General features: G+C 36.8%; 1 protein-coding gene across 1 annotated transcript in view; it reads left to right on the top strand.

Moving 5' to 3' along the window:
- LOC134539287 (titin-like) overlaps positions 1–24654 on the top strand; it is a 299819-nt gene that overhangs the window by 110188 nt on the left and 164977 nt on the right. Inside the window, exons 26-34 of the mRNA XM_063381173.1 lie at positions 7517–7706; positions 8650–8785; positions 9268–9450; positions 10737–10881; positions 11032–11250; positions 12482–12663; positions 13192–13243; positions 13342–13749; positions 23774–23845. Coding sequence (XP_063237243.1) covers positions 7517–7706; positions 8650–8785; positions 9268–9450; positions 10737–10881; positions 11032–11250; positions 12482–12663; positions 13192–13243; positions 13342–13749; positions 23774–23845 — 1587 coding nt within the window. The remainder of the gene's footprint in view (positions 1–7516; positions 7707–8649; positions 8786–9267; positions 9451–10736; positions 10882–11031; positions 11251–12481; positions 12664–13191; positions 13244–13341; positions 13750–23773; positions 23846–24654) is intronic.

Below are 24654 nucleotides of genomic sequence, written 5' to 3'. Positions count from 1 at the left end.
AATAATTTTTGAAGTGAACTGTTTTCATGAGTTATCAAAACTAAAAGTTAGCGCCATGATTCGGAAAATATTGTATGAATTCAACAGTTACATTTATTATTGTGCGTCATTTATATTTTAATGCCTTAGATAATTATCTTTTGCCTGAACAAAAGTTGAAAACATAGGGGTCTCTGCACACACATGTTTTAGTAAATGGGAAAATCTTTAACACATGTACTGCTTTCCCTGAATGCATGCACGTTCTGTCGGTTGCGGTAATACCAACCTTCAAGCCTTCCAACGTCCTCAGTCTCGTGGAAGCTCAGTGTTAACAACTTCGAGAGGGTTTGAATGCTGCACAAGAGTATGAGGCAAAGGGAAACTTGACACTGTCATTTTGCAGTGACGAAACTATCCCCGTGTAAAATATACATTAAAAGAACATCAAAGCCGGATGTGTTAACATTCCTAAAGCTAGAAGTTAGTTGCCCTAAGATGGGTCTTTTCTGAAACCCTTGCTGCTTCCTTGCTTCCAATATTTTCGTTGCTACAGTTATCCTGGCATGTGTGCAACGTAATTGCTTACTACGGACGTGATTGCAGTATTGGCTCTGTGTTATACCTTAGCTTGCTTTGTTATAGTTTTCTTCATCCTCGTCAAAACTGGTTGGGCATGATTTTTTTTTTTATCGGTTTTATCACCTTTTAAATAATTTAGCGCTTGGCTTATTTTAAATTTAACCTGAAATTGTTTTACTTAATTTTGCTCCTGTCTGTATATATTTGGTTTCTCATAATGATATAGTTGTTGTTTGAAAGTAAGAGTTTGTTGTGATTGTTGTTACAACACTTAGGTACATATGCTTTTGTGTGTAAGTGCATGTGTGAGTGTTTGTGAGTACGTAGGTACGTGTGCATATGTTTGTGCTTATGTTCCGATGTGGATATTGCTAATGTGCAACAGTACTGTACATTGTCATCTTTAAATTTGTTCCACGTATCATGTGTACAGAATATTTTTGTAAATATCTGTGGTATTTCCTGTTTGCATTGGAAAATTATTTATTGTAAAAATAGTGAGTAAAAGTATTTTCTAAACTTTACAGATCAAAATTATTGTGACATCGTGGAAGGAAAGTTAGAGATTATGACATGATATTTTGGGAGGGATTCAAAAAGGATGTTGAGTCTTTACTACTCTGTACTACATGAGTAGGTACAGTGTTGTTCACGCGGATTTTACCAAAGGCTACATTGGCTAAGCAGGATAGCCACTGTGATGACAGAAGTGCAATTGTACTACTGGCCCACGATCGTCACGCCTTTTCTTGTGTGTCCGGAGCTACCTCTGTGGACACTTGCTCGGGCAAGCGTGCGGTCAGGTCTGTAGTGTCGGAGGACACGGGTGATTGTCTGGCCGAGGTTCTCGGCACAGCGTTTCTGCTGCTACTCACTCCACACTAGTGTTTATTCTCAGAAATCGTCACTCATTACCACCTGTTGGAATTGGTATGAAAGACTGACATGCTCAGGATGTTTCTTCCATTTAGGTTTTTTTTTTTTTACTTTCTGAACCAAAATAGGTTATGTTTATTATTATTATTATTATTTTTTTTTTTCTTCAAAATATTAGCATAATGGTTTTAGTTTTTATGATAGGTATTATTTCTTCTAAGGGGACTCAACTTAATGCATGGGGTATCAGAAACAGTTTTATATCTGGTCTTGAGGGGTATCTTTATTTAGAGTTTGTCAAATAAAATATGGCTTTGATTTTTGTTCAGGATGAAGTATGGCAGTGTGAAAATGTCTATTTGGGCCAAATCAGATTGTTTTTGCTGCGGGTGTTACTGGAGAATGGTGATAGCTAAGAGTATGAAGTCATGTCTGGTATAATAAATAGTTAATAGTTCCCAGTTGGACTTGCTCTTGATTTGATTTTCACAAATCGTGTGAAGTCACTATACAACCATAATTAATATGTTTGACATAAAGTAAAAAAAAAAAATTTTGTTTAGAAAAAAAACATTAACAAAAAAAACCCTTAGCATAAACATATACAGCAGAAAAGTTTTTGTGTAATAACAATTATATGTAATTCATTGTGAGTTCATTGTGGATCATTCTTTGTATGATAATTTGTAAAAACATAAGGACAAAAAAAAACAACAAATTATTCATCTCTTTAAAAAATACTATCTATGATGAGAAAACATAAACATAGACATGAGCCCTGGTGTAAAAAAGAAACACAATATCCACAATTTTAATACCAACACTAATAAAAAACAAAACAAGATATTTTGACGATTCTCTGGGGTCATTGATGATTATTACTATGCACTGTTAAGGAGGATGTTTCAGCGAGGCCTTAATACAAGGGTGAGGTTTGTCCTGATAAACGTCATATATAGAGGGTTATGATGTCGGAAGGAACGGTGGAAAAACTTGACAGCGACGTGAAATGCCTGTTACACAGGTGGTTGTATACCAGACAGGCGGTACAGTATGTCCACGAATGTGCACAACGGATAGCCGAGAATCATAAGTGTCTGAATAAAATTGTTAAGTAATAACAGTAACCAAACAATTAAAAATAGAACAGATTAAAAGTCAAAGATATAATATATAAATGAATTTGGTGTAGAAATTAAATATCATGATAATAATTTTATATATTAAGAATAGTACACAGTTTTTTTTATATTAAATTGATTATCAAAAAGATTTATGTGTTTATCTTGAGTACTGGAATTGTTGATCAGTCTGTAAGTAAGATCATTTTTGGTATGAAGACTACATATTATAGTATGTAAATGACTACTATTAGTATTTCCAATGAAGTATTTTAGCAGTTATTTTAGATTGGTGTCAGGAGGAGTACTATGATTGTGTACACCAAGCACTCTAGAACCATGACGATCAAAGGTGACAATAGGGTGATAATAGGGTGACAATATGCTATAGTTTTTTCACATTTTTTTTTTTATAAAAGTGATGCATTCAGAATTTAAAATATACACCGCAGTTTCAAAAAGCAGCAAACACTAGACATTTGAGCACCATTTCCCGACAAGTGGAATATGTAACTGTTTAGTCGTGTCCAGCAAGCAGAGTTTTCAGCAAAACATACATGTATAAATTTCTTCATATTATAGCTGTGGTACAAGTGTTCAAAATTTTCAGTGGCACTGTCAATCCTATAAAAAGGGACAATACATTATTTGAGGGATTTGACTTATGTTGTTCTCACACAATTTTTTTTTATTATTATTTATTTAACAGAGGGATGTAAACAAAAGATACATGTAGCTGCTTTTTTCTACGGTAAATCAATTGCTCTCCTAGCAGAATGTGTAAAAATTATTTCAAACATGTTACTGTCTGCTTTTATACTTTTTAGTTATGGGTCAAATCCCAATTTTCTCAAATCATAATCCCAAATTTGAATCCCAGAGAGTACCTGGGATATGCCCCTTGAATCTTAATCTATGTGTCAAGTGTCAAAAATAAAATAATTTACTTTAAATGAAAAAAAAAAAAAAAAAAAACTATGTTGTTGAAACATTATACCCTTTAAATGGTTGTTTCACAAACTAAGTTTCTTAAATCAATATAGTATATATATATATATTGTAAATTTATTTATATAATCATGTACATGTTAAAAGTACAATATCTTGTGGAATGGTAACATGATAGGTATTAAAAAAAAATTTACTCGGTAAACTTCAGAGGTTATCAGGTTGAATTTTTAATTTACTTTATTTCCTCTGATAATTTTTTTCAAATCTTCTTCCTCGAATATTGAATCCTTTAAATACTAAGGATTTGATGGTATTTGAGGATTTGATTGGCCCATCCCTTGTACTATGTAAAGGGATAAGACACATCCAGTTCACAAAATTTTGATCGGGAAGCATTAAGGCACTGTATTGCAGCATGCGTTTCTGGACCACACGGTTTACAGTTTCAGTATCTTGTTTTGTGAGCTTGTGTATACCTCGTGACGTGACGTATGCCACTTGCATGGACGGCCGTTGTTTCGACTGCATGGGAGACTCGTATCACTCACTTTTGTTTCCTTGCACTGGATGTTTTGCTGCTCAAGTAAGTTGTTTGTTGGTCGTCGTGTCTAACAGTGTGATCATGAACTCTTGTCTCTTAGTGTTCCGACACACATGTTCACGTTTGTGACTTGTACAATCTTTACTTGTTGTGTATGGTGTTAGACTCTGTGATTGTTATTTATTCTCGTATTTATTGTAGTACTGTTGTTTTTTCAGCAACTCAAGAAAACCATTTATTTAAGCATCTAATGTACAAAGTACTTAGGGACTACAGTTCTCGGGTACAATATTTCAGATTGAAACAAATTCAAAAAGTTTATATTTTCAAACATTACACATGCTGTGGATTTCAGACAAAATTTTTAAGTTCTTTGGCTAAGGACTTAAGATGTTATTTTCAGAAAATCCCAAGAGAGTATGGAGAGAAAAAAAGATGTGAAACCAGTTATTTATTTGTTAACATTAATGTGAACACTTTAGAAATCAACTTTTGAACAAATTCCCTGTTCGTAACTGTGCATTTACCAACTTAAAGATTGTCTGGTACACACCCACCAAGTCAGAAGAAAATTAGCAAGACTATTGCAGTCATTCCACCTCTCAACATCTGTGCTAAATTTGAAACCACCGAAATCAAATACTGTTTTATTTTATTCAGATGTGAGTTGGAACTTGGTGTAAACCATTGACAGAATTCCCACTTGTTTGACTGATACTTAATCTTACCTATAATACACAATTGACGTGAATAAATTTGCCTTGGATGTAATACATGACCTGCACAGACATGTATAGTTAAATGTTTTAACTTGATTCTTGGGTAATTCTTGTTGAACATGAGCTATCACTAGGGACAAGATTATATGGTGAATTGCGGTTAAACTGAAATACGAAAAGCATGTAAAATTACTGCATAACACCAAACGCAAGTTAATACACATGTAGCACTGAAATGCAAGTTATATCATGGAATTAGGTAGTATTTAACCAAATCTTAATTCAGATAAAAAAAAAAAAAAATTTTAATGTTTAAGATTTAAAGACTGAGGTTATTTTTTAATAAAAAAAATTATACCAAAATGCATGGATCAGAAAAATTAATTTTATTTGTTTTATTGTGCATCTCTTATGAATAAATTTTAAAACCATAAATGTTATTAATTTATTTTTATTGTTCTGAAAGTATCTGTTTCAGACCAATTTATTCAAAATTATTTTAACGTAGAAATTAAGCGCATATATCTTACCCCGATTTTGGTGGAGTAAGTATTACAAAACAGCTTTTATAAAAATTAAAACAATAACACCAAAATCCTCTGTTTTAGATATAATTGGACTAAAAATAAAACAAAAAATCTTGTCCGTGATCATCACATCAAGTATTATACATTTGTGAGAGGAGAAACTTTTCACTATTAACAAGATGAGCAAGTGCTGATATAATTTTTATATTTCTGACAACTTATTGCATCATGTCATTAACACATATATGTAAATCATTACACAAATAGCAGTGTTAATTTGGATGTGTTGCTGTTCAGTTCCGAACTAACCCACTTCAGTCATACGCCCTATGGCGAGCTTAAGGCCGTGTCATTGATCAGATTAGTTCATTGTAGTTTTGTGAAACACTCCTCTACTGGTAGACTTTCTAAGTCCTATTGTTTTTTTTGAAACTCAAATAAAGATGTAAGTTGCATATTTTTTTCTAATGAACTTTTGAACCCCATTTTTAACATTCTGGCAGATACTCAGAGGGAGAACTAAAATGATTACTAGATTAAAACTTTCCAGATTAGAAGTCAGTGCCGGGTACTTCATTCTATGACATGATTTTTTTTTTTTCAGATAGAAATAAACTTAACTTTATTTTGTAATTTATAATTTTTTTGTTTTTTAGTATTGGTTCGTTTTGTGCTCTTTGTTGTTGTTGGTTTTGGGTTATTTTAGTTTTGTTTATATCATCATTGCTGTGTTTGCTGTATGAATATACATGCAGTAAGATATAATTTGAAACACTTTGTCCGGGAGGGTCTTACGCCCTCAACACAACCTCCTTGCCACCCAGTGAGCGTATCACTTGGAAAAAGTAAATGCATGCAGTTACAAACAGGGATGTTTTTAAAAGGTTGGTTTCTGCACAGCTTCTGTTCCTCGATTGTCAAAAAAAAAAAGTTTCCCCGGCTGGCCTGATGCACCTTGAACTCGCAGACTCGTTTGCGAAGGGAACCATCCCTCTCGCAAGTCTGTCTGGTCGGGCTGCTACACATACGTTGCTGTTCGCTCCGTTCAGGATGAGGCGTCGATTGTTTCGACAGGTACCTCAGCAAACACAAAGAATTTGGCAGCCGAATATTGTGAACTTAGTGAGGAAAACAAAAACACAGAGTCATGTAGCGCCGAACTAGCTTATCATGTAGCATCCATTAACTTCGCTAATTTCTTGAGAATATTCAGCTGTTGCTGTCGGAGTGTTTGCTGAAGCCCCTGTCGTCAGAGATGGAACACCTTGTCTTGAACAGAGTGTAGTACTCTTGTATCCTAGTCACTTTCCTGTCAGCTTCTCACCTCTGCCAAGAATTGTCATAGCAGAATTTTGTGTTTTAGTATTTGTGTCGGAAAGAATTAAAAAAAAAAAAAAAAAAACCGTTCACTAATAATGAAATCAAAAGTTTTTTTCTTGCAGGTACTTGACACATGATTTTCTGTACTGTCCAGTTTTTTTTTTTTTTACTTGTACTTAAAAAGTTTATAAAGAAAACATTTTGCTTTATTGGACTTTGGCAAAAGATTTATAGTTTATTATTTCTTAAATAAACGTAAATTTTTTACTTTCACATCTTTTAACACCAAAATTACCTTTATGGAGAAGACAGGTTCGTTTAAATCAACGATGGACAGAGTTCCAGATTCCTCTAATCTAAATCTCGAATTAATATTATTCTAAAAAAAGATTGCCTGGAAATTGAAATAAACTTTCGAATGTGAATCTAAATGACATGTCAAGGAACAAAATAATGTTAGTAACCAAAAAACAAAGAAATTGAAGTTTACAAAAAATGTTACATTTATATTTTACTAGAAGTAAAAAAGCATATTTTCATGTTTCAGAATCAAGCAATTCGTTATTTAGCCACAAATGTTGCCCGCAGTGCTGAACAACCAATGCGAGAGTACTGTAGCCGGTGGAAAACACAATAATTTCGTTAATCGTTTCTGCAGGTTAAAATAACAATAGCCCATGTCAACTACAACGTTCTGAATTTTTGCCTTCGTGGAATATTTTTCTTTGAATCGTCTTCCCTGTTGCTGAATACTAAGTGATGTGGGAGGGTTCGAGGACCTAGTTCAGGCAGACACGCCTGACTGGACGGGACCCCGGGAGCAGCGAAGGGGAGCGAGAGGCGCCGCCCCGTGCCGGCGACCACGGCATGATGTGTGTCTCCCCCTCCCCCCCTCCGCAGGCGGGACGACGCGCGCCCAGTGGGAGGACGTGACGGGCTCCACGCCGCTGACCTTCGTCAACGACTGCGTGTCCTTCACCACCACGGTGTCGGCGCGCTTCTGGCTGATGGACTGCCGCAACATCGGCGAGGCCACCAAGATGGCGACGGAGCTGTACAAGGAGGCCATGCACGTGCCCTTCATGGCCAAGTAAGAGCCGTCACTCTTAACCCCGGCCAGACGTCAGTTTCGAAACCTCTCCCGAGGCGCAGACACACACCGATAAACATCAAACGCCTTACAGTAATTTTTATTAATGTCCTCTTATAACTGATGAATACAATATTTGGCAATTGATAATAGACGGGAAAAATTCGCGGATTCATTTCAAGATATGTTAGAATCCAAACAACTGTACATTTGTATTGCTTCTGTGATTGGCTTACAGTTTATCTGGACTTTTGGCCAATGGGAAACCTTCAACCGAAAAAAAGTATCGAATCGCAAGCGTCCCAGTTGACAAGTGTCACGAGTCAGTAGCCGATGAGCAAGTAAGTGGCATTTGCCTGAGCATGTAGAGGGTTGTGGAGTCTATCCTAGAGGTCATCGAAAGCGCGAATTTTTCCAGTCTCTAGCAATTGATAAAACAAAAAAAAAATTGTCTTAAAAATAGATTTAAGAAAATAACTAGAAAAATTAAACTTTAAAACATATATAGACTACAAAAATAAAAATAAATTTTTTTTTAAATGTTATTTAGCGGCCATGACTAATGATGTCTCGGATGTCCGGGGAAAGTAAAAGAAAAGTCGGGGAAGTTGGAATTGGTCAGGGGAAGTGAAATCACGGCAGAGGCATGGAAAATTCCAAGTTACAAGTATTTTGAGGAGAAAAAAGTCATACTTCAGTCTGTGAAATCATTTAATTTTTCCAGATGGATTTTTTAGTGCTAAAATTGCTAAGTGTAAGTTTCTGTTGAATATAAAAATTAAATGAAAGTGGAGAGAGATATCTATTGAAATGATAAAGACTGGGTTTTATTTGTTTCTTTCGGAACATTGCAACATAGTTAAATGACTCCGACAGCTCGGGCCGCCGGAGACCGGAAGAGGTGAGGGTAAACCGGTGACCCGGACGCGTGCCCCTGTCGCAGGTTCGTGGTGTTTGCGAAGCGCGTGGACCCGCTGGAGGCGAGGCTCCGCATGTTCTGCATGACGGACGACAAGGAGGACAAGACCCTGGAGAGCCAGGAGCAGTTCACGGAGGTCGCCAAGAGCCGGGACGTCGAGGTGAGCTCCAGCCCTCTCCCCAGCCGTCGCTCCGGCACCCGAGAGAGCAAACCTACCTTTGAAGCGAAACTCCCAGGCTGAGGGGGCTACAATTTTCAAGCGTTACAAAAATTCTGATAACATTCAAACATTTATTACAATTTATTTAATGTAAAAAAAAAACACTGTCATGTATCATAGTTGAAAAAGACTATTTTGGTGAAGTAAGTTATAAGAAACATTTGAATGTCATATTTGTTGGATAATGCACTTACGAGATAAATAAAACAATTATTAAAATAAAGAGCAATAGCACAGAAATCTCCTGTTTTAAAAAGTAAATGAGCGTTAACGTAACAACATACAATCTTGGCAGTCCTGTCGGCACGTGATGAGTAAGGGGTAAAGTCTGCGAGATGCAGCGTGGTTCCCGCGGGCGCCTCCGGCGCGGATGTAGCTCCTCGGGGGTTTAGCCGCGCCCTTGCGCGCGCCGTGTGCCGCAGGTGCTGGAGGGGAAGCAGCAGTACGTGGAGTTCGCCGGCAACCTGGTGCCCGTCACCAAGTCCGGGGACCAGCTGCGGCTGGGCTTCCGCGCGTTCCGCGAGAACCGGCTGCCCTTCACGGCGCGCGTCAAGGACCCGCACGCCGACACCGTCGGCCGCGCGCTCTTCATGCGCGAGCCCAGGGTAACGACCACCTCCGCCGGGCAGCCGGACACACGGGGGTGGGAGAGCCTAAAGGACAGTCTTGCAGCGTATGGAGTTACTGGAGAATATATTGTTGAAATTCTTGCTCGTAACACTTCTTATCAGATATCAGATCCTGCCAACAATATACACTAATCTTTCACTTAAAACGTATTCAGAAACCGACATGTCCACAAAATATAGGATTACACAGTCATGAAGGAAATGGGGTGGGAGAGCCTAAAGGACAGTCTTGCAGCGTATCGAGTCATCGGAGAATATGTTGTTGAAATTCTTGCTCGTAACACTTCTTATCACTTATCAGATTTTGCCAACAATATACACCAATCCTTCACTTAGCACGTCACGTATTCAGAAACAGATATGTCCACAAAATACAGGATTACACAGTCATGAAGGAAATGGGGTGGGAGAGCCTAAAGGACAGTCTTGCAGACTTGTATCGAGTTATCTGATAATATATTCTTGAAATTCTTGCTCGTAACACTTCTTATCAGATTTCACCGACAATGTACTCCAATCCTTCACTTAGCACGTATTCAGAAACAGAAACTGTCCACAAAATACACAATCATGAAGGAAATGGTGGTTTCAGTGTATCGAGTAGGGCTGTTGAGGTATCGGAGAATATATTTTTGAAATTCTTGCTCGTAACACTTCTTATCACTTATCAGATTTTGCCAACAATATATACCAATCCTTCACTTAGCACGTATTCAGAATCAGATATGTCCACAAAATACACAATCGTGAAGGAAATGGTGGTTGCAGTGTATTGAGTTGAGGTTGAGGTATCGGAGAATATATATTCCGAGCTTTTATTTTTTTTTTTTTTAAATATTTGTCATATTTTTAATAATGTTTCATGTTTGCTGAATTATTTTAATTCAATCTTTAAAGGCGAATCATAAAGGCACTGTTAAGCTGCAAGTAAATAGAAATTATGATGTTTACCCACTAATAAGTGATGCACAGTTTTTAGTAAACTTAATTTGTATTTAGATTTAGAAAAAAAATGTGTTAGAAGTTATACATTTTTTTTTGTTTTAATGTAGGTATTTATTGGACTGAAATTTTTAGTTAGAAAAAGCCTTAAAAGATAACAAATCATTCATTGTGGTATTGGTAACTAACACAATGTTAAATAGCTTTGATGCCATGTTTGTTCCAACACAATTTTCTTGGACGATGAATCACAGAAAAAAAATGCTTTTGCCTATTTATCTCTGGCGCTGAGCGCACGCGGTGTGGGAATGACTCGGCAGGTGGCGAAGGGGGAGCCGCCTCAGCAGCCCATCTGCATCCTGAACATCGTCCTTCCTGAGACCATCATGCCCGAGTCCGGGCTCTCGGAGCCCGACCTCGTCGCGCTCCACAAGAAGTACAGCTTCCTGCGGGACGGCGGCCTGGGTGAGTCTGCTTCCCGCCCTCCGCGGCTGGCTCTCTCTCGTGGTGCCCAAGCGTGACGTCATGGGTTCCTTACCTTTCTCCCTACTTTCAAAAATTGCTGAAATTTGACCCGAAACGCGGACGCTGAATGGGGGGTTGACTGACCGGCAGTGTTGACGCCAGGGCGGCCGGAAGCGTACCAGCGCACGGACCTGCGCCTGGCGGACATCAGCAACCTGCTGGGCGAGGACTGGACGCGGCTGGCCGCCGAGCTGGGCATCGCCACGTCGCACGTCAACAGCATCAAGTCGCAGCAGCCGGGCAGCGCGGCGCAGCAGGGACTGTCCATGCTGCGCCTGTGGCTGCGGCAGGCCGGCAACAAGGCCACCGGTGAGCGCCGGCGCTCGGCGCGGCGACGTGTCTGTACGCAGGGCATCACGCGGCTGTGACGTACTTGACACGTACTTGCAATGTGATGCATCAGTGCCTGTCACTCAGCACGGTGTCGTCTGTGATGTGACATGTCTGTACACAGGACATCACACGGCAGTACACGACGTAGCAGTGACGTACGACAGTAACTTAATTGACACGTACACCTATCACTCACTTAGCACGTTTTCAGATTGCACGAATTCATTTAGCGCCATGTTAATTTTACTGTTACAAAACTTTAGAAACCTAACATTCGCTTCTGAAATTATTTAGTTGTATTAAGTTGTATATTTTTTTAATGAATGAAGTTTGTTACTTAAAAAATTCAAGAGGTGGCACTCCGTTTGCTTTTATGAATGCTCAGTATTAATATTATGCTATGTTATTTTACAATTTTTATTGAATGGTGTTATATTTAGGGCTTTTTTCTTTAATCACATAATCAGTTCGAACATTACAAACGTTAAACCATTTTTTTTTACTTCAATCCTGTATTTTATAAAATAAGTGTAGTACATCTTTGCAGAGAACAATATTCACAATTCGATTTGACTTCGCAAATGTTTTAAACATTCGATTTGATATTCGCTTTGCATCAAAAAAACTAATGTTCATACATGCCTACATGGCAATACACAGAACATCATGCAGCAATACACGACATAGCGGTGTCTGTGTCACTACATTAACTGCTGTGATTTTAACGTAGCAGTGACAACAGTGGCTGTCATATGAAATCATTTAAGTGATGACAGCAGTGACTCTGATGCAACATACAAGTTTCATTGATTTTAAGGTAGCAATTACTGAGATACAGTGAAACGATGACTGTGACGAGACGGAGCAGTGACTGTGACCTGACGGACAACGTAACGACAGCATGTGTAACAATTTTTTTCATGCGCGAGGCATAGGGAATTTTGCATGTTTATTCTGTGGCAATTTAGAATGAAGCTGATGTACATCTGCTGTTCTTCGATGACTAGCCCCTGTTGTTACACGTACCTTGGACGACTTTGAGCCAGCAGTAAAGAGGGAGGAGCTCATTGGAAACGGCCGTCAGCTCACTAGAGGCTCCTGCCTGATGGTTGCGTCTTGTTCGGAGCGAGAAGCATGTGCTGAATAATCGGGCTGTTCTGACGCCGTGACGTTTTAACCACTTCACCGCTGCGTCCCCGTTCGCCAGGCAACACGCTGGAGACCGCGCTGCGCAAGATTGGCCGGGAGGACATCGTGCAGCAGTGCATCTTCAACGCCGACGAGACAGGCCGAGCCGTCCTCAAGGAGGAGCTGGGGCCCTCCCGGGACTCCTCGCTGAGGCAGGACGCCGGCCTCGACATCACGTACGATGAGCAGGACATCATGAAGGTGAGTCACTGCGCTTCACGTCTCCGTACAGCAGTGTTGCACTGATATTAGTATCGAGTACTAATTAGACATATAATAATCCTTGTGGTTACAGTAACATTGGCATCATTTCTGCCTCCGAAAAAGATAAAGCAGACAAGAAACCTCATTTTTCCTTTACTATTCTGTACCAAGTAAAAGGTGGGAGGAACCTTCCTTTTCTTGAGTTTTTACTTCGAAACAAAAGCCCTCGTGAGGGGATCAGTTTAACGTCGATTCAGGACCGCAAGCTAAATGTTTTGAGAATGGCAGAAAAAGCATGGAGCAATTTTATGAAAGTGAACATCAGGCACTTCTAAATCTTTTGCTTTAATGACTCTATAGGCTGGACAGAATTTATTGTGATGCTGCGATAAATTATTATTTTTTTGATTGAGGAAAGTGTATTTAGTGTAAATGATTGAATTTATAGTCTGATTTGTGATAAAATAAAATCGGTGAAGTGATGAAGTGTGGAAGGGAAAATAGCCACTGTAATGATTGTTTCAGGACTCTGAGTCCGTGGAGGAACTGGTGCTGGAAGAGAAGGAGCCCTACCAAGGTAAAGCTAGACGTCTGTCGCGTGCGGGTTCGGGCAGAGCGCAGGGCTCGGAGACAGCGGTCCGACTGACCTGCTCCGTCGTGTCGCTTTCCCCGCAGATGAGAAGATAACGGACGTACCCATCAGCGCCCGGAAGCAGGCGGAGAAGCAGAAGACTGACGCGGACGAGACCAAGTACATAGGGGAGGAGAAGGTGGTGGAGGAGGAGCGGCGGTCGGTGGCGGAGCTGAAGGAGATCTTCGCGCGGGACAGGCGCGACCGGCAGTACGAGCGGCAGCCGCGGGCCGCGAAGGGGTCGCCCTCCCCCTCCCCCTCGCCGCCCTCCGCCCGCGAGGTGCCCCCGAGACTGGCCGACAGAGACACGTCCGAGACGATCCCGTCCCCACCGAAGGCTGTGTTCAAGGCGTCGGAGGCCGACCAGAGGCGCGACTCGGAGCTGTTCCAGGGAGTGACGGAGGAACTGTCGCGGCTCGAGACCACCTGCAAGGTGACGCTGGCGCCCGAAGGTGAGCCCCCTGCTTCTTCCCTTAGCATCAGGGGCGCAACAACAGGGGGGGCAAGGGTATTTTGCCCCCCCCCCCCTTTGAAACCTTGAAGTGGGGGCAAACAGGGGCAAAGAAAGTGCTGTGTAATAAATTTTTAGATTAATAAAACTGCTTAAATAGCACCATTTTCCACCTTGAAATATAAATTTTCCCGGGGGGGGGGGGGGGGGGGGACCACCGGACACCCCGCTTCAATAGGGGGGATCGATGATTCTTTATAAAAAGGTAGATTGCCCCCCCTTTGAAAATTTAGTTGTTGCTCCCCTGCTTAGCATCTACTCATTTTTGTTATTTCATCCGAACCTAATACCATTAAAATAACGTAAAAACAAAACTTCCATCATGGTAAGCATTTTTTGGGAGATTAAAATAATTAGGAAACACTTAATTTAAATTAGTTTAGTCATTTCAGAAGCAAATATTGTGACGGATTATGTGCTGTTAAATTCAATGAAATTTTCAAACATTTTGATCAGTAATTTGTGTCTGCATTATGTTATTACTCAGCAGAAGCGACAGTTCATTTTGGAAATTAAAATTACGCTACACCTTATAAGTTGCTTTGGACCTCATTTTCGACAAGGAATTTTTTGATTAAAATGCTGCCCATCTTGTTAAAATTCACTGAACAGTTAATAGTATAAAGTTTCCCTCTGTCTTTGTGAACTTTGGTTCGCGCCATCCGCCACAGATGGCAGCACCGTTGTTGCTGCTCATTTTCCATTGCTCGACTTCTGTCGCATTCATGAAATTACTCCCACCAAAAGCTGTGCACTGAGAGTTGAGACGTCACACATCAATAATACAGTTGTTTTACACGTGGAGCACTAGGAAAGTCTAGCCGTGGACTGCTGGACTAGAACAGTGTTACTCTCATAAACTGCATGCTGCAACGTACTAATACAATCCTAAATTTAATTCACTGGCTCACTTGAAAACTCAGTCGCTGTTGCATCTTTACGTCTTTTGTTAAAATGTGTTGTGGTCTGTATTTGGCATTCACATAAAATCTTTTTATATTGACTGTAGTCATCAATTTCATTGCTTGATGGTATAATGGTGTTGGGATAATACTAAAATAATTAACGTATAAATGTTTTTACTTTTTTTGATCTTTAAGCCATCTTTTCTGTCAAGACTGTCAGATGTGTTTATGACTCATGTGTACGAGGGCTTAATATAATATTTCTGCTGTGCTTTACACAATATTCTGAGCAAGCATTTTTAACATGTGATAGGTATCGCAATCAATTGTAGTTAAAATAAAAATTCAACATCATTTTCCTGAAATTTTATAATACTAAGAACGCTTGCAGATGTGTTGTGGCGATTGTCTGAATTATTTTGATTTCAGTAACTTGGTCTCATTATTCTTATTTAATCCCAGTAAGTAAACACATGTTAACATGTTGTTTTTTTTTTGCAGAAATCACACTTTGGAATATACTAAAATTATTTACGCTCTAAAAAATTTCTGAAATGTCATTAAAAGTAAATTACTTAACTGGTCTGAATTTAAAAAAAAAATTGTTGTGTTTCGAGTTTTGCTGAAAGCACGTAACTGACTGTAGAAGTGTTTCACATTCTGACCAATGACTTATTATTTGAACAAATATGAACAGTCAATTTGAGTTAGAAGTAGAGAGTTTCAATTGCCATGTAACATTAAAAAAATTTGGATGTGTTTTTAAGAAAGTAATGCGCAAATGTTTGCAACTGTCCTGTCAATGAAGTCATTAATATAATTTGTAAACACACTTAGACGGCCTCAGGTGCAGTTTGCTGATGTTGATCTGTTGTGTACAAATATAAAGTCTTGCTTTGTAGTTCGTACAAATAAACACAAACATTAAATGACAGTGCAGTGGATTAAAAATACTTTCGTGGAAACATAGCGACGACTTTGGCCTCAGCGTCTCCAACTAGCAGAGACACACAACGCAGGTCGATAACAGAAAATTTGTATGCCATGTCTGACCGCTGCCTAAACCAGAGTTATAATCATGGAAAAAAAAAATTGGTTGTCTGTAAAGTCGGTTAACAGACGATAGTTTAACGTGACGACGTCATAACAAAACATTGATGAAATGATTGCATACTTTTATGAATAAAATTGTATCTTTTTTATCATAATAATAAAAGAATAAATACTTGAAATTTTACTAGTAATCAGATTTTTAAAATGCAAGAATAATTAACCTTTATTGCCGAAATTGTTGTTGTAATAAGCAATGAAAACCACATTAACTATTCACTTCACTTTATAAACAGTCGATGAAACAGTTCACTTGTAGATGACTTGTAATTAATTTGAAAAACTGGCGTTTAGCTATAAAGTTTAAATATAATTATGAAGAAGTTTTCATATAAATAAACTGTAATCAAATATCTATCATCAATTATATGAATCACCATAATTTTTTAGTCAATTGTAACATAACCTATTATTACTGCACTCGCCGACAGCGTAACGGAACACAGCGTAACGGAACAATGAGCGCAATGGGACACAGCGTAACGGAACAATGAGCGTAACAAAACTCAGGGTAACGGAACAATGTGCGTAACGGGACACTTTTTCGTGCGTGCAGCCGGCATTCATCGATTTATTAGACGTTGTCACGTCAATACAATTAACAAACTTAAGAATGTTACAGCTTTGGAGAATGTTGTCAAAGTCAAAGTGCTGTGTATTGGTCCCTTGATTATTGCATGAGATGAATTCTCACTTAACAACACACAAACAGCAACATCCCATATCACCTGGCAGGAGCGTCGAAGGGGGGGGGGGGATATAACATTTTTGCCTGCTGTTTGCTTTCATATTCTTTTCTTTTGCTGTAGGATTTCTTAGGAATTTGGAGGGGGGGTTATATTTCCCCTCCATCTCCCCTCCTGTTGTGCCCCTCTCACCTGATTCTATTTTTAAACAAAAGTATTTACGTTCTTACGTAAGTACTGGCTCCCTGGTGACAGTGTGTGTTTCAAAATTGAGAGGATTGACATGAAATGCTGTCTCTAATGATAATGACCTTGTGGAAAAGGTTTAAAACCAAAATGAGTATACTATTAAAAAAATTTATGAAATGCATTGAGTGTCATAAGTACCATATACCTAGTTTTATTTTAGAGGATTTTGTAGTGTTCATTAAGACATTTTCTTTATTTATTTTTAGTTGTGACAATACAACTAACTGAACAGCAATAAAAAAGGTTTTCAGGGCCATCTTTGTTTTACTTCCTCAACAAAAAATTAATTTTTTTTTTTCTCCGCGCATCATGCTCAAAAAGAATGCTATTAGATGATATAGGTTTGGTCATGATATAGAATACCTGTAAGTTTTTATCTTCCAAGGAAAGATGTAAGTAAGTAAGTAATTTATTGTCGTCAGAAAAATACTAGTGCATTGAAAATTTTAAAAAGTCTTCTTTGGGTTTCATTTTTTAACTAACAGTTGCTAATTATTTTATGTTATTGAATTTTTTGTAAACTATTTTATATTAATCTCAGTTTTCTCTCAAGCAATGTCAAGTGAAGCTGGAAATGTGAAGTCTGCTTTGGAAAGAAAAATATTTATTTATATTCATTAACCTGTCAGATCTTATTGGGTCCTTGAATAGAGAGTCATATCTAATGACAAGTTAGTGAGAACTCACAATTTTTTTACGATAAAATACTTGCTGAAAGTGTTAATGGGAAGTTTTTTTATAGAAAATTTCATTACACCTATTATTTTTTCTTGGTAACATAGCCTTTAATAATTAATTTGTGTGTAAAATAGCAACTTCATCCATTTTTCCGAATCCAGTTTTAATTGAATTTGCCCTGTAAAATGGTTAACTCCGTAAGGAATTATTACCTGAGCTGTTAACTTCAGCAAAAACCTGTATTATTCTGAACAGTGCCTATTTTAAGAGGGAAAGAGTAGTTTCCATCTTTAATATCTTCATATTGATACATAGTATCGTTATAATTTTTTTTTTTATGTGGTAAAGTTTGAAAACTTAAGATCATGGTGTTTTTTTTTTTTAATATTTTTAAATGATTTGTGCATAAATACATGCTGAATTATGTAAATTGTTTAATTTTTAATATGGTATTGTCACTCGACAGTGGAAAACATATTTTTGTTCAGTATAAACAATATATTATTTAATTAAAATTCAAGATTGCTTGACATACTCACACACACACACACACACACACACACATACATACACACACACAGAGAGAGTTTTATTTGGCTTTCTGACACTAATAGCACAATTTCAGTTGTTTTTTCCCCCCTCAGTTACTTATTTAAGTTATAAGTTGAATACTAAGAACAATAGTAAACAAGCAGTACACTCAATGGAATGTTGGAAAACCAAATATTCATACATTTCCAAGTTTAGGTCCTACAAACATAATTCACATAATTTTAAGCTTCTTCTTTTTATTTATATACATACGATTATATACACAACTTTTAGAAAATTATACCAAATTCCAATTTTTTTTTTTTGGGTATTTATCCTCTATAATTCTATTTAATATAAAGTTACTCAATTTTAAACATGTTCCACACAAAAGACCGACAATTTTATTTTCAAATCAAATGTGATATTTTAACGAATACATTCAATCTCACGAGTTTCGAAAAGTTTGTAGTATTAATTAGAATTACTGTGTTTTTGTGGGGTAAAAAGTTCTATGTTATTTAAGTTTTATTGCTTTCTATGTTATAATCTTGCCTAAAGGCATGAAATAGCATTAAAAAAATATATATATATTTAAAAATATTAATAGTGATAGGTGGATTTCACTTTTACAGCCTTTTTTTTTTGGTCCTGTCTTTATGGGGAAAAAAACACTTCATTTGTGGCTGTTGTAAGTTATAAAATGTTGATCACAGCCAAACCTTCACTTACAATATATAGTTATATAGTTCAGTGACGTGTTTTGTAAAAACATGTGGTGGTTTGGCCATAAATTATTAATGATATAATTTTAAAATGTTTTTATTTTGATCCACGTAGCTTCATTAATCATAATCATTAACAAGAGTGGGAAGTAATTAACACAGGTTCACTAACAGCCAGTTGTTTACCAATAGGTACTCTTCTTACACTATAGTTTGTTCATAAAGTTAATCAAGGTTTGGTTACGAAATTGGATTTTTTTGTTTAGTTAGTTTTTTGGAACTGTCACCATTACTTCTTTAAGTTCAAGTAAAATTTGCATGTTTGTGTTTGCAACTGACCAGATTTTTTTTTTTACTCAAGAACAGCGAAGGTAAGTTTTCAGAACCTGTGTGCTCACTTGGAAGTGGGGAAAAGAACAAAAAAACATTTCTTCTAAATGTAAGTACTTTTTTTCCTCCCACGTTTGTTTAGTTGGTAGTACAAATGTTTGAGTTTGTTGCATAACACAAGTCTGCTTGCTGGCATCGAAACACTGCCTGTCTCAGGTGGTTACTTAGTCTCAGCAACATGCAAAAATTAATGTTTTCATTATCGCCAAGAAAATGCATTCCTCTTAAATTAAAAAAAAAGTCACAGCACATTTGTAATTGCAATTGTTTGATAACATTACATTACATTCACTTTCAAAATTTTGTTTTAAAATTATGAAAATCGTGTTTGTGTGCAGTCTGAAATTTCATTTTGTTTTAAATTTTATGTCACAAAATATATTGATAGTTTGTTTTTATAAATTATTAGTATTCTAAGTGTGTTACTTATATTCTGTGTTTTTCAATATTTTATAATGGAAATATATATTTATTTTAATCTGTATATTCTTGATGTTTGTTGATAGTTTTGTATTTGCTATTCATGCACGATTAGTGTTAGAAATAAGGTCGGAATAACAGAAAGGGTAAGTTGCAAATTTTCAAAGGTTTACCTTGTCTTTCAATAGCTTTAAAATTGTATATTAAAATTAATGGTTTTTATTTTATTTTAAGAAGTTAACAGTTTCTGCTTAGCTCGAAACAATTTAAGCTTTGGAGCTGCAAACTAACAATAGCCTAATATGACCTATTAGCAGAGCCTTAACAGAGAAATGAAAGCACATTTGAAAGCAGAGCTTACATAGCTATAATATTTCAGCACAATTAAATGTCAGAAGTCAGCAAGAACTAGGTTTCATGTTATAATAGTTCACCATTGCAGAACAAATTTATCAAACTCACTTCCAATTTTTTAAATGAAATAATTTACAAGAATCAGTTGTATATGCTTCTGTAAAAAAATATGCCATAACAATATTTTAAGAAATGGTAATTAATTTTTATTTTTATTATTTTTTTAATTGGTTTGGAGTACAGAAAGACAGCTGGGAAAAGAGTGTTAATTCTTGTTAACACACACACACACACACACATATATATAATACTACTATAGAAGTATTTTCGGTAATGTGTTTTACAAAACTACAAGGAAACTTTTTAAAAAGTATTAGGTTACTCTTTTCTTAACTAGAAAAGCTGCCTTGTTTTCTTGTAGTGGGGAAATACATTGCCTACACTGCTGTTAGACATGCATTGTGACCGTAGAGATGTAGAGATATAGCAGAACATTGTAGGAAAGAATGTATGCAGATCCTTTGATGTCCTCATCAAACGTAAGTACCCACACGCCTTGTTTAGTTTTTTAAATGTTGCATTTATTTTATGTTCACATGAATGTAAGTTTAGTTTTAACTATAATTTGAGATATGGTTTTCATCCTATTAACTACCTGTGCTTTGAGAAAAAATTTTTTTTGAATTATTAATCTTATTAATTTTTGGTCTCTTAAAATGTTATCATTAACAGTTCTTTCGCTTGTTTAAAGAATTACTTATGCGTGACTAATTTCAAAAATTGTGAAATCAGGTTTGTATGAACATACATGTGTTTTCCTTAGTTTGAAGTGTGATAATAAAAATTTAACAAATCAGTACAGTTTTTAACTTAGCTGCACATAATATGTGTTTGAACTTAACTTAGTTATATAACTAATAACTTTTATCTTTGCATGTTTCATTGCAAACAGTCTTTGCAGTCTTCATTTATCAGCTTTGTGTAAATGTCGTAAGTTTCAGAAACTTTAGTTGGGCACGAGTATTTTTAAACATTACAATCATGTGAATTTGTGAATGAATTAAATTTAAACACAATAGTGCAGTTATTTGAGTTATGAGAGACTAATTTGCAATTCACTTGTTCAAATAAGTTATTTACACACGTTGATAAAATTAATTATCATGGTTTTATTAGAGTTACCTTTCCATGTACATAATTAATTATTTTTTTTAGTTTCTTTAATTATAAGAGAAAAATATAAAGTTGGTAGTGATAATAATCCTATTATATTTATTAATTTGAAGTTGTGTTTGTGTTGATGTGTCAAGATACTGTGTTTAATGGTAACTGACTTACTGCTCAGAATAATACAGGTTAGCTCATGCGCTCCATAGTTTTCCCAGCAAACTTCCTGAGCAAACTTCTCCAACTGACCTTGGAAAATAGTCTCTGTTTCTGGGCCGACTTGGGCCTTCTGTGTTCAAAGCCGGTGAAAAGATTTTAAATGTGGGCAACCATATTTTTGGAGGTGAACGTTAGGACTTTGTGTCTGTCACAAACAATTATTATTATTGTCCATTTTTTTTAGAACAGCCAATGTATAGTTGGTTCTGGTACAATGTATCTGTTTTTGTTTCATAACATTTGTGTATGGGTCTAATTATAGATTGTCTCATTCTTGGATTGCATTAAATGGCCTATGGTGCGTGCAGATGCCAAATCTTTAACACATTACGAATTTCAGGAGATGTGTTTCTTTGGAATACTGATTGCACAAGAAGTATTTTAAGAACTCATATTGTAATTTATGATATTTTATACTATCATGCTTATGAATTTGTAATAAATAGCCACTTTTCACTTTAACTTACAAGAAATCGTTCACACACATTCATGGATACAAATTAATACTATGATTGTAAAGTGAACTTGATAAAGAAATTAGTTGTAACACATGCCTTTTAATCATTATTATTACCGTTGACCAAAGATGACCAATGTTTCCTTAATTGCCTTGGTCAAATTCATAGTTTTTTTTTAAATACTCAACTACTTTCAACACAATCCTACGCTTCCTCCCTCATAGCCTACCAATGTAGTTCCTTTTTGGTGTTCCTCATTCCACACTTTGCATTTATTGTAATCCACAAAATTCACATATGTGAGTAAATATAACCCATAAAAATTGTAACTGTAACAAGTCACCGGACACAGCAGGTCGCTTGGCCGCGAGAAAAGGCAATAACTGGCAAAATGGTTTTCAGAAATGCGTATCGAAGGCAATAGCTGACTAAGGAAGCCTTTGTCTTTTTAACTTGCTTGTACGATAAAACCTCACTTCTCCAAACACACGGCCGAGTGTCCTCTCATGACAGCAGTTTGGGAGTGAGCCTTTATTGCAGCACGCTCTTGCGCTGATAAGGCACATCTTCACAGCTGTGGACATGAAAACTGTAGGAGCAATTGAGGTCGTGTTGCTTTTGAAAACAAATTCCGTTCATTGTGAACATATTTCATGCTTTCGAACCCCATCTAACTTTAATAGTAAAAAAAACTTTGCTGCTGATTAACTTTTTGATATGTCACTTTCTGAGTAAATACATTTTAGGATTATAAAAAAATATATGTAACTGAAACATGGGACATTTTTGTCTTGAGATTTATTCGGAGATGTCCTAAAACATGGATTTATTAACAAAAAAAATCTTCAGTACATTTGTAAGTTAATTTTTTTCAATGTGATTTAATTTCTAATACTTCAAAATAGTTTTTCAGTGAGGAAGATACATTTTTTTAAATTTTTCTGCTCCTAGAAATGCCATTAAGTATGCAAAATATGTATCGTCTGATGCGTATTTTGTTGCTATACGATAATAAAAAAATGCTTTGTCCAAAAAATACAATTTTAAATTTAAATGATGTGGGGCAACAGCACAAGCAGAAACAAGGACAGTGCTCACGGCAGTCGTGTGTTAGAAAGAGAGAGAGAGAGAAAGAGAGAGAGAAATTGCCCATTAACCTCCACACTGCACTCTAAGAGTGGGATGCTCTATAGTGGAAGGGGAATTGTTTTTGAAGTGTAACTTCTTTGCTGAGGGGGCTACGATTTTCAAACGTTATAAAAATTATGATCGCATGAAGGAATAGTTTAGAACGTGTTGGGGAGATCGGTAGAGCAGAATGTGACAGCGGCGACGCCACTCCAACGCATACACTAGCAGTCGAATGGAAAGAAGGAACAGAAAAGGGGGGAGGGGGGGGATAGGTACGCAGCGGAGCATGCTGTATGCTAGGTGTAACGGCCGGCAGGGGAGAGGTAGAAATGATGCAGCAGTGATGCTACGGAATTCTCGTATGCTTGTGTTTATTTATTCCTCAGTTTTTGTAATGGCTAACGATTGCTACTACCATATTCCTTTTATTTATTTAATTCTTTCTTCACATGGGATAGAGTTACTGATTTGTGCATTTAACTTTATAAATATCATTAATTTTTATGTGATTGAAAATGTAAATAAAGATATATAGACTTAAGAGGTTTGCTTTATAAGTGTTATTTATTTTTAGTATGTGAACACTGTGATTTGAAATGTCTAAAGGTGTGAGATAGACTTTATAAGTGCAATTTATGTTTGATCGGAGTTTTTTTTTTTTTTATCTGAGTTCATACCCGCGTCCTTACTATTCTCAATTATTATTCTCTATGTAAACCTAATAAGCATGAGGCTTCACTTCTGTTGTGCGTGTTCTCCACACACACATATTTTTTTTCTGAGGAGTTGGAAAAAATTCCTTTTATTTAGTACGTGCTTTAGAAAAATGCACTTTGAGCACTTGGGTCGGAGCTCCCCACAGCCGGAGTCACGGCTCGTGTTGTGGGCGGTGGCGCAGCTGTGCTGTGCGTGACTCACGTGTGCCGTGTGGACTTGCTGTAGGTCCGGAGGTCATGTCGCCGAGGGTTTCCAAGACGCCGCCCCCGAGCCCGGCCGAGTTCAAGGACACGACAGGTGAGGCTCGGCCATCGGTACGTTTTTTCCTTCATTGAGCCCGGATCTGGACGGGAACTGTGGGCACACAACATTCGGTCTCTTGTTTTTGAAAGCTATCTGACCCTAGGGTAACATAGTCCAATATTAATTTGTAAGATTTCCAGTCATTATAACTGTTGAATGGATAGAATAAAACTTTATTTATTTATTTATATTTTGTTTAATTTTTTAACTTTTGCTACAGAACCGTTCAGAAAGGTTAACATGTCTGGTAAAACCTAGTGTATCTGCTAATATATAATGTTTATAGTTTGTCCCATTCTAAATAATACATAGCGTTAACATAAATGAAACAGGAATTGTATAAAAAAAATCTAGTCTGTTGTAAGTTAAAGTTACGAAACATCAAAGTTACAAGGCATTTTCACTTGCAAGGAGAGAAAAATATTAAAACATATGGAAATTTAAATGTTATTTAACAAAAAAATTTTGTTGCCAAGAAAATTTTTTGAATAGACACTTCATATTTGACATTTTATTCACAGTACGGAAAAGTATAGGGTTATGTGAGTCGTAACGCTAAAAATTAAGCAAATTAATTATTTAAAGATTATAAATAGGACTTTTTTTGTGGATTTACAAACACACATGTATTGTATAGAAGTGGCAATGAGGCGATACTACCACGTTCAGGTGATGGGAATGAAGAATACGAGGAAACAAAAAAAGGTGTAGCTGAAATCCAGAGGAGACAAGACAAAAGTAAGAAAGTAGCAGAAGAATCAGATGCTATCTGAAGTACAAGAGAGGAGAGATGAGTTTGTAGG

The sequence above is a fragment of the Bacillus rossius genome, chromosome 15, assembly GCF_032445375.1.
Source record: "Bacillus rossius redtenbacheri isolate Brsri chromosome 15, Brsri_v3, whole genome shotgun sequence".
In the NCBI taxonomy this organism is placed as follows: domain Eukaryota; kingdom Metazoa; phylum Arthropoda; class Insecta; order Phasmatodea; family Bacillidae; genus Bacillus; species Bacillus rossius.
This window is presented reverse-complemented; position numbering and strand designations above follow the sequence as displayed.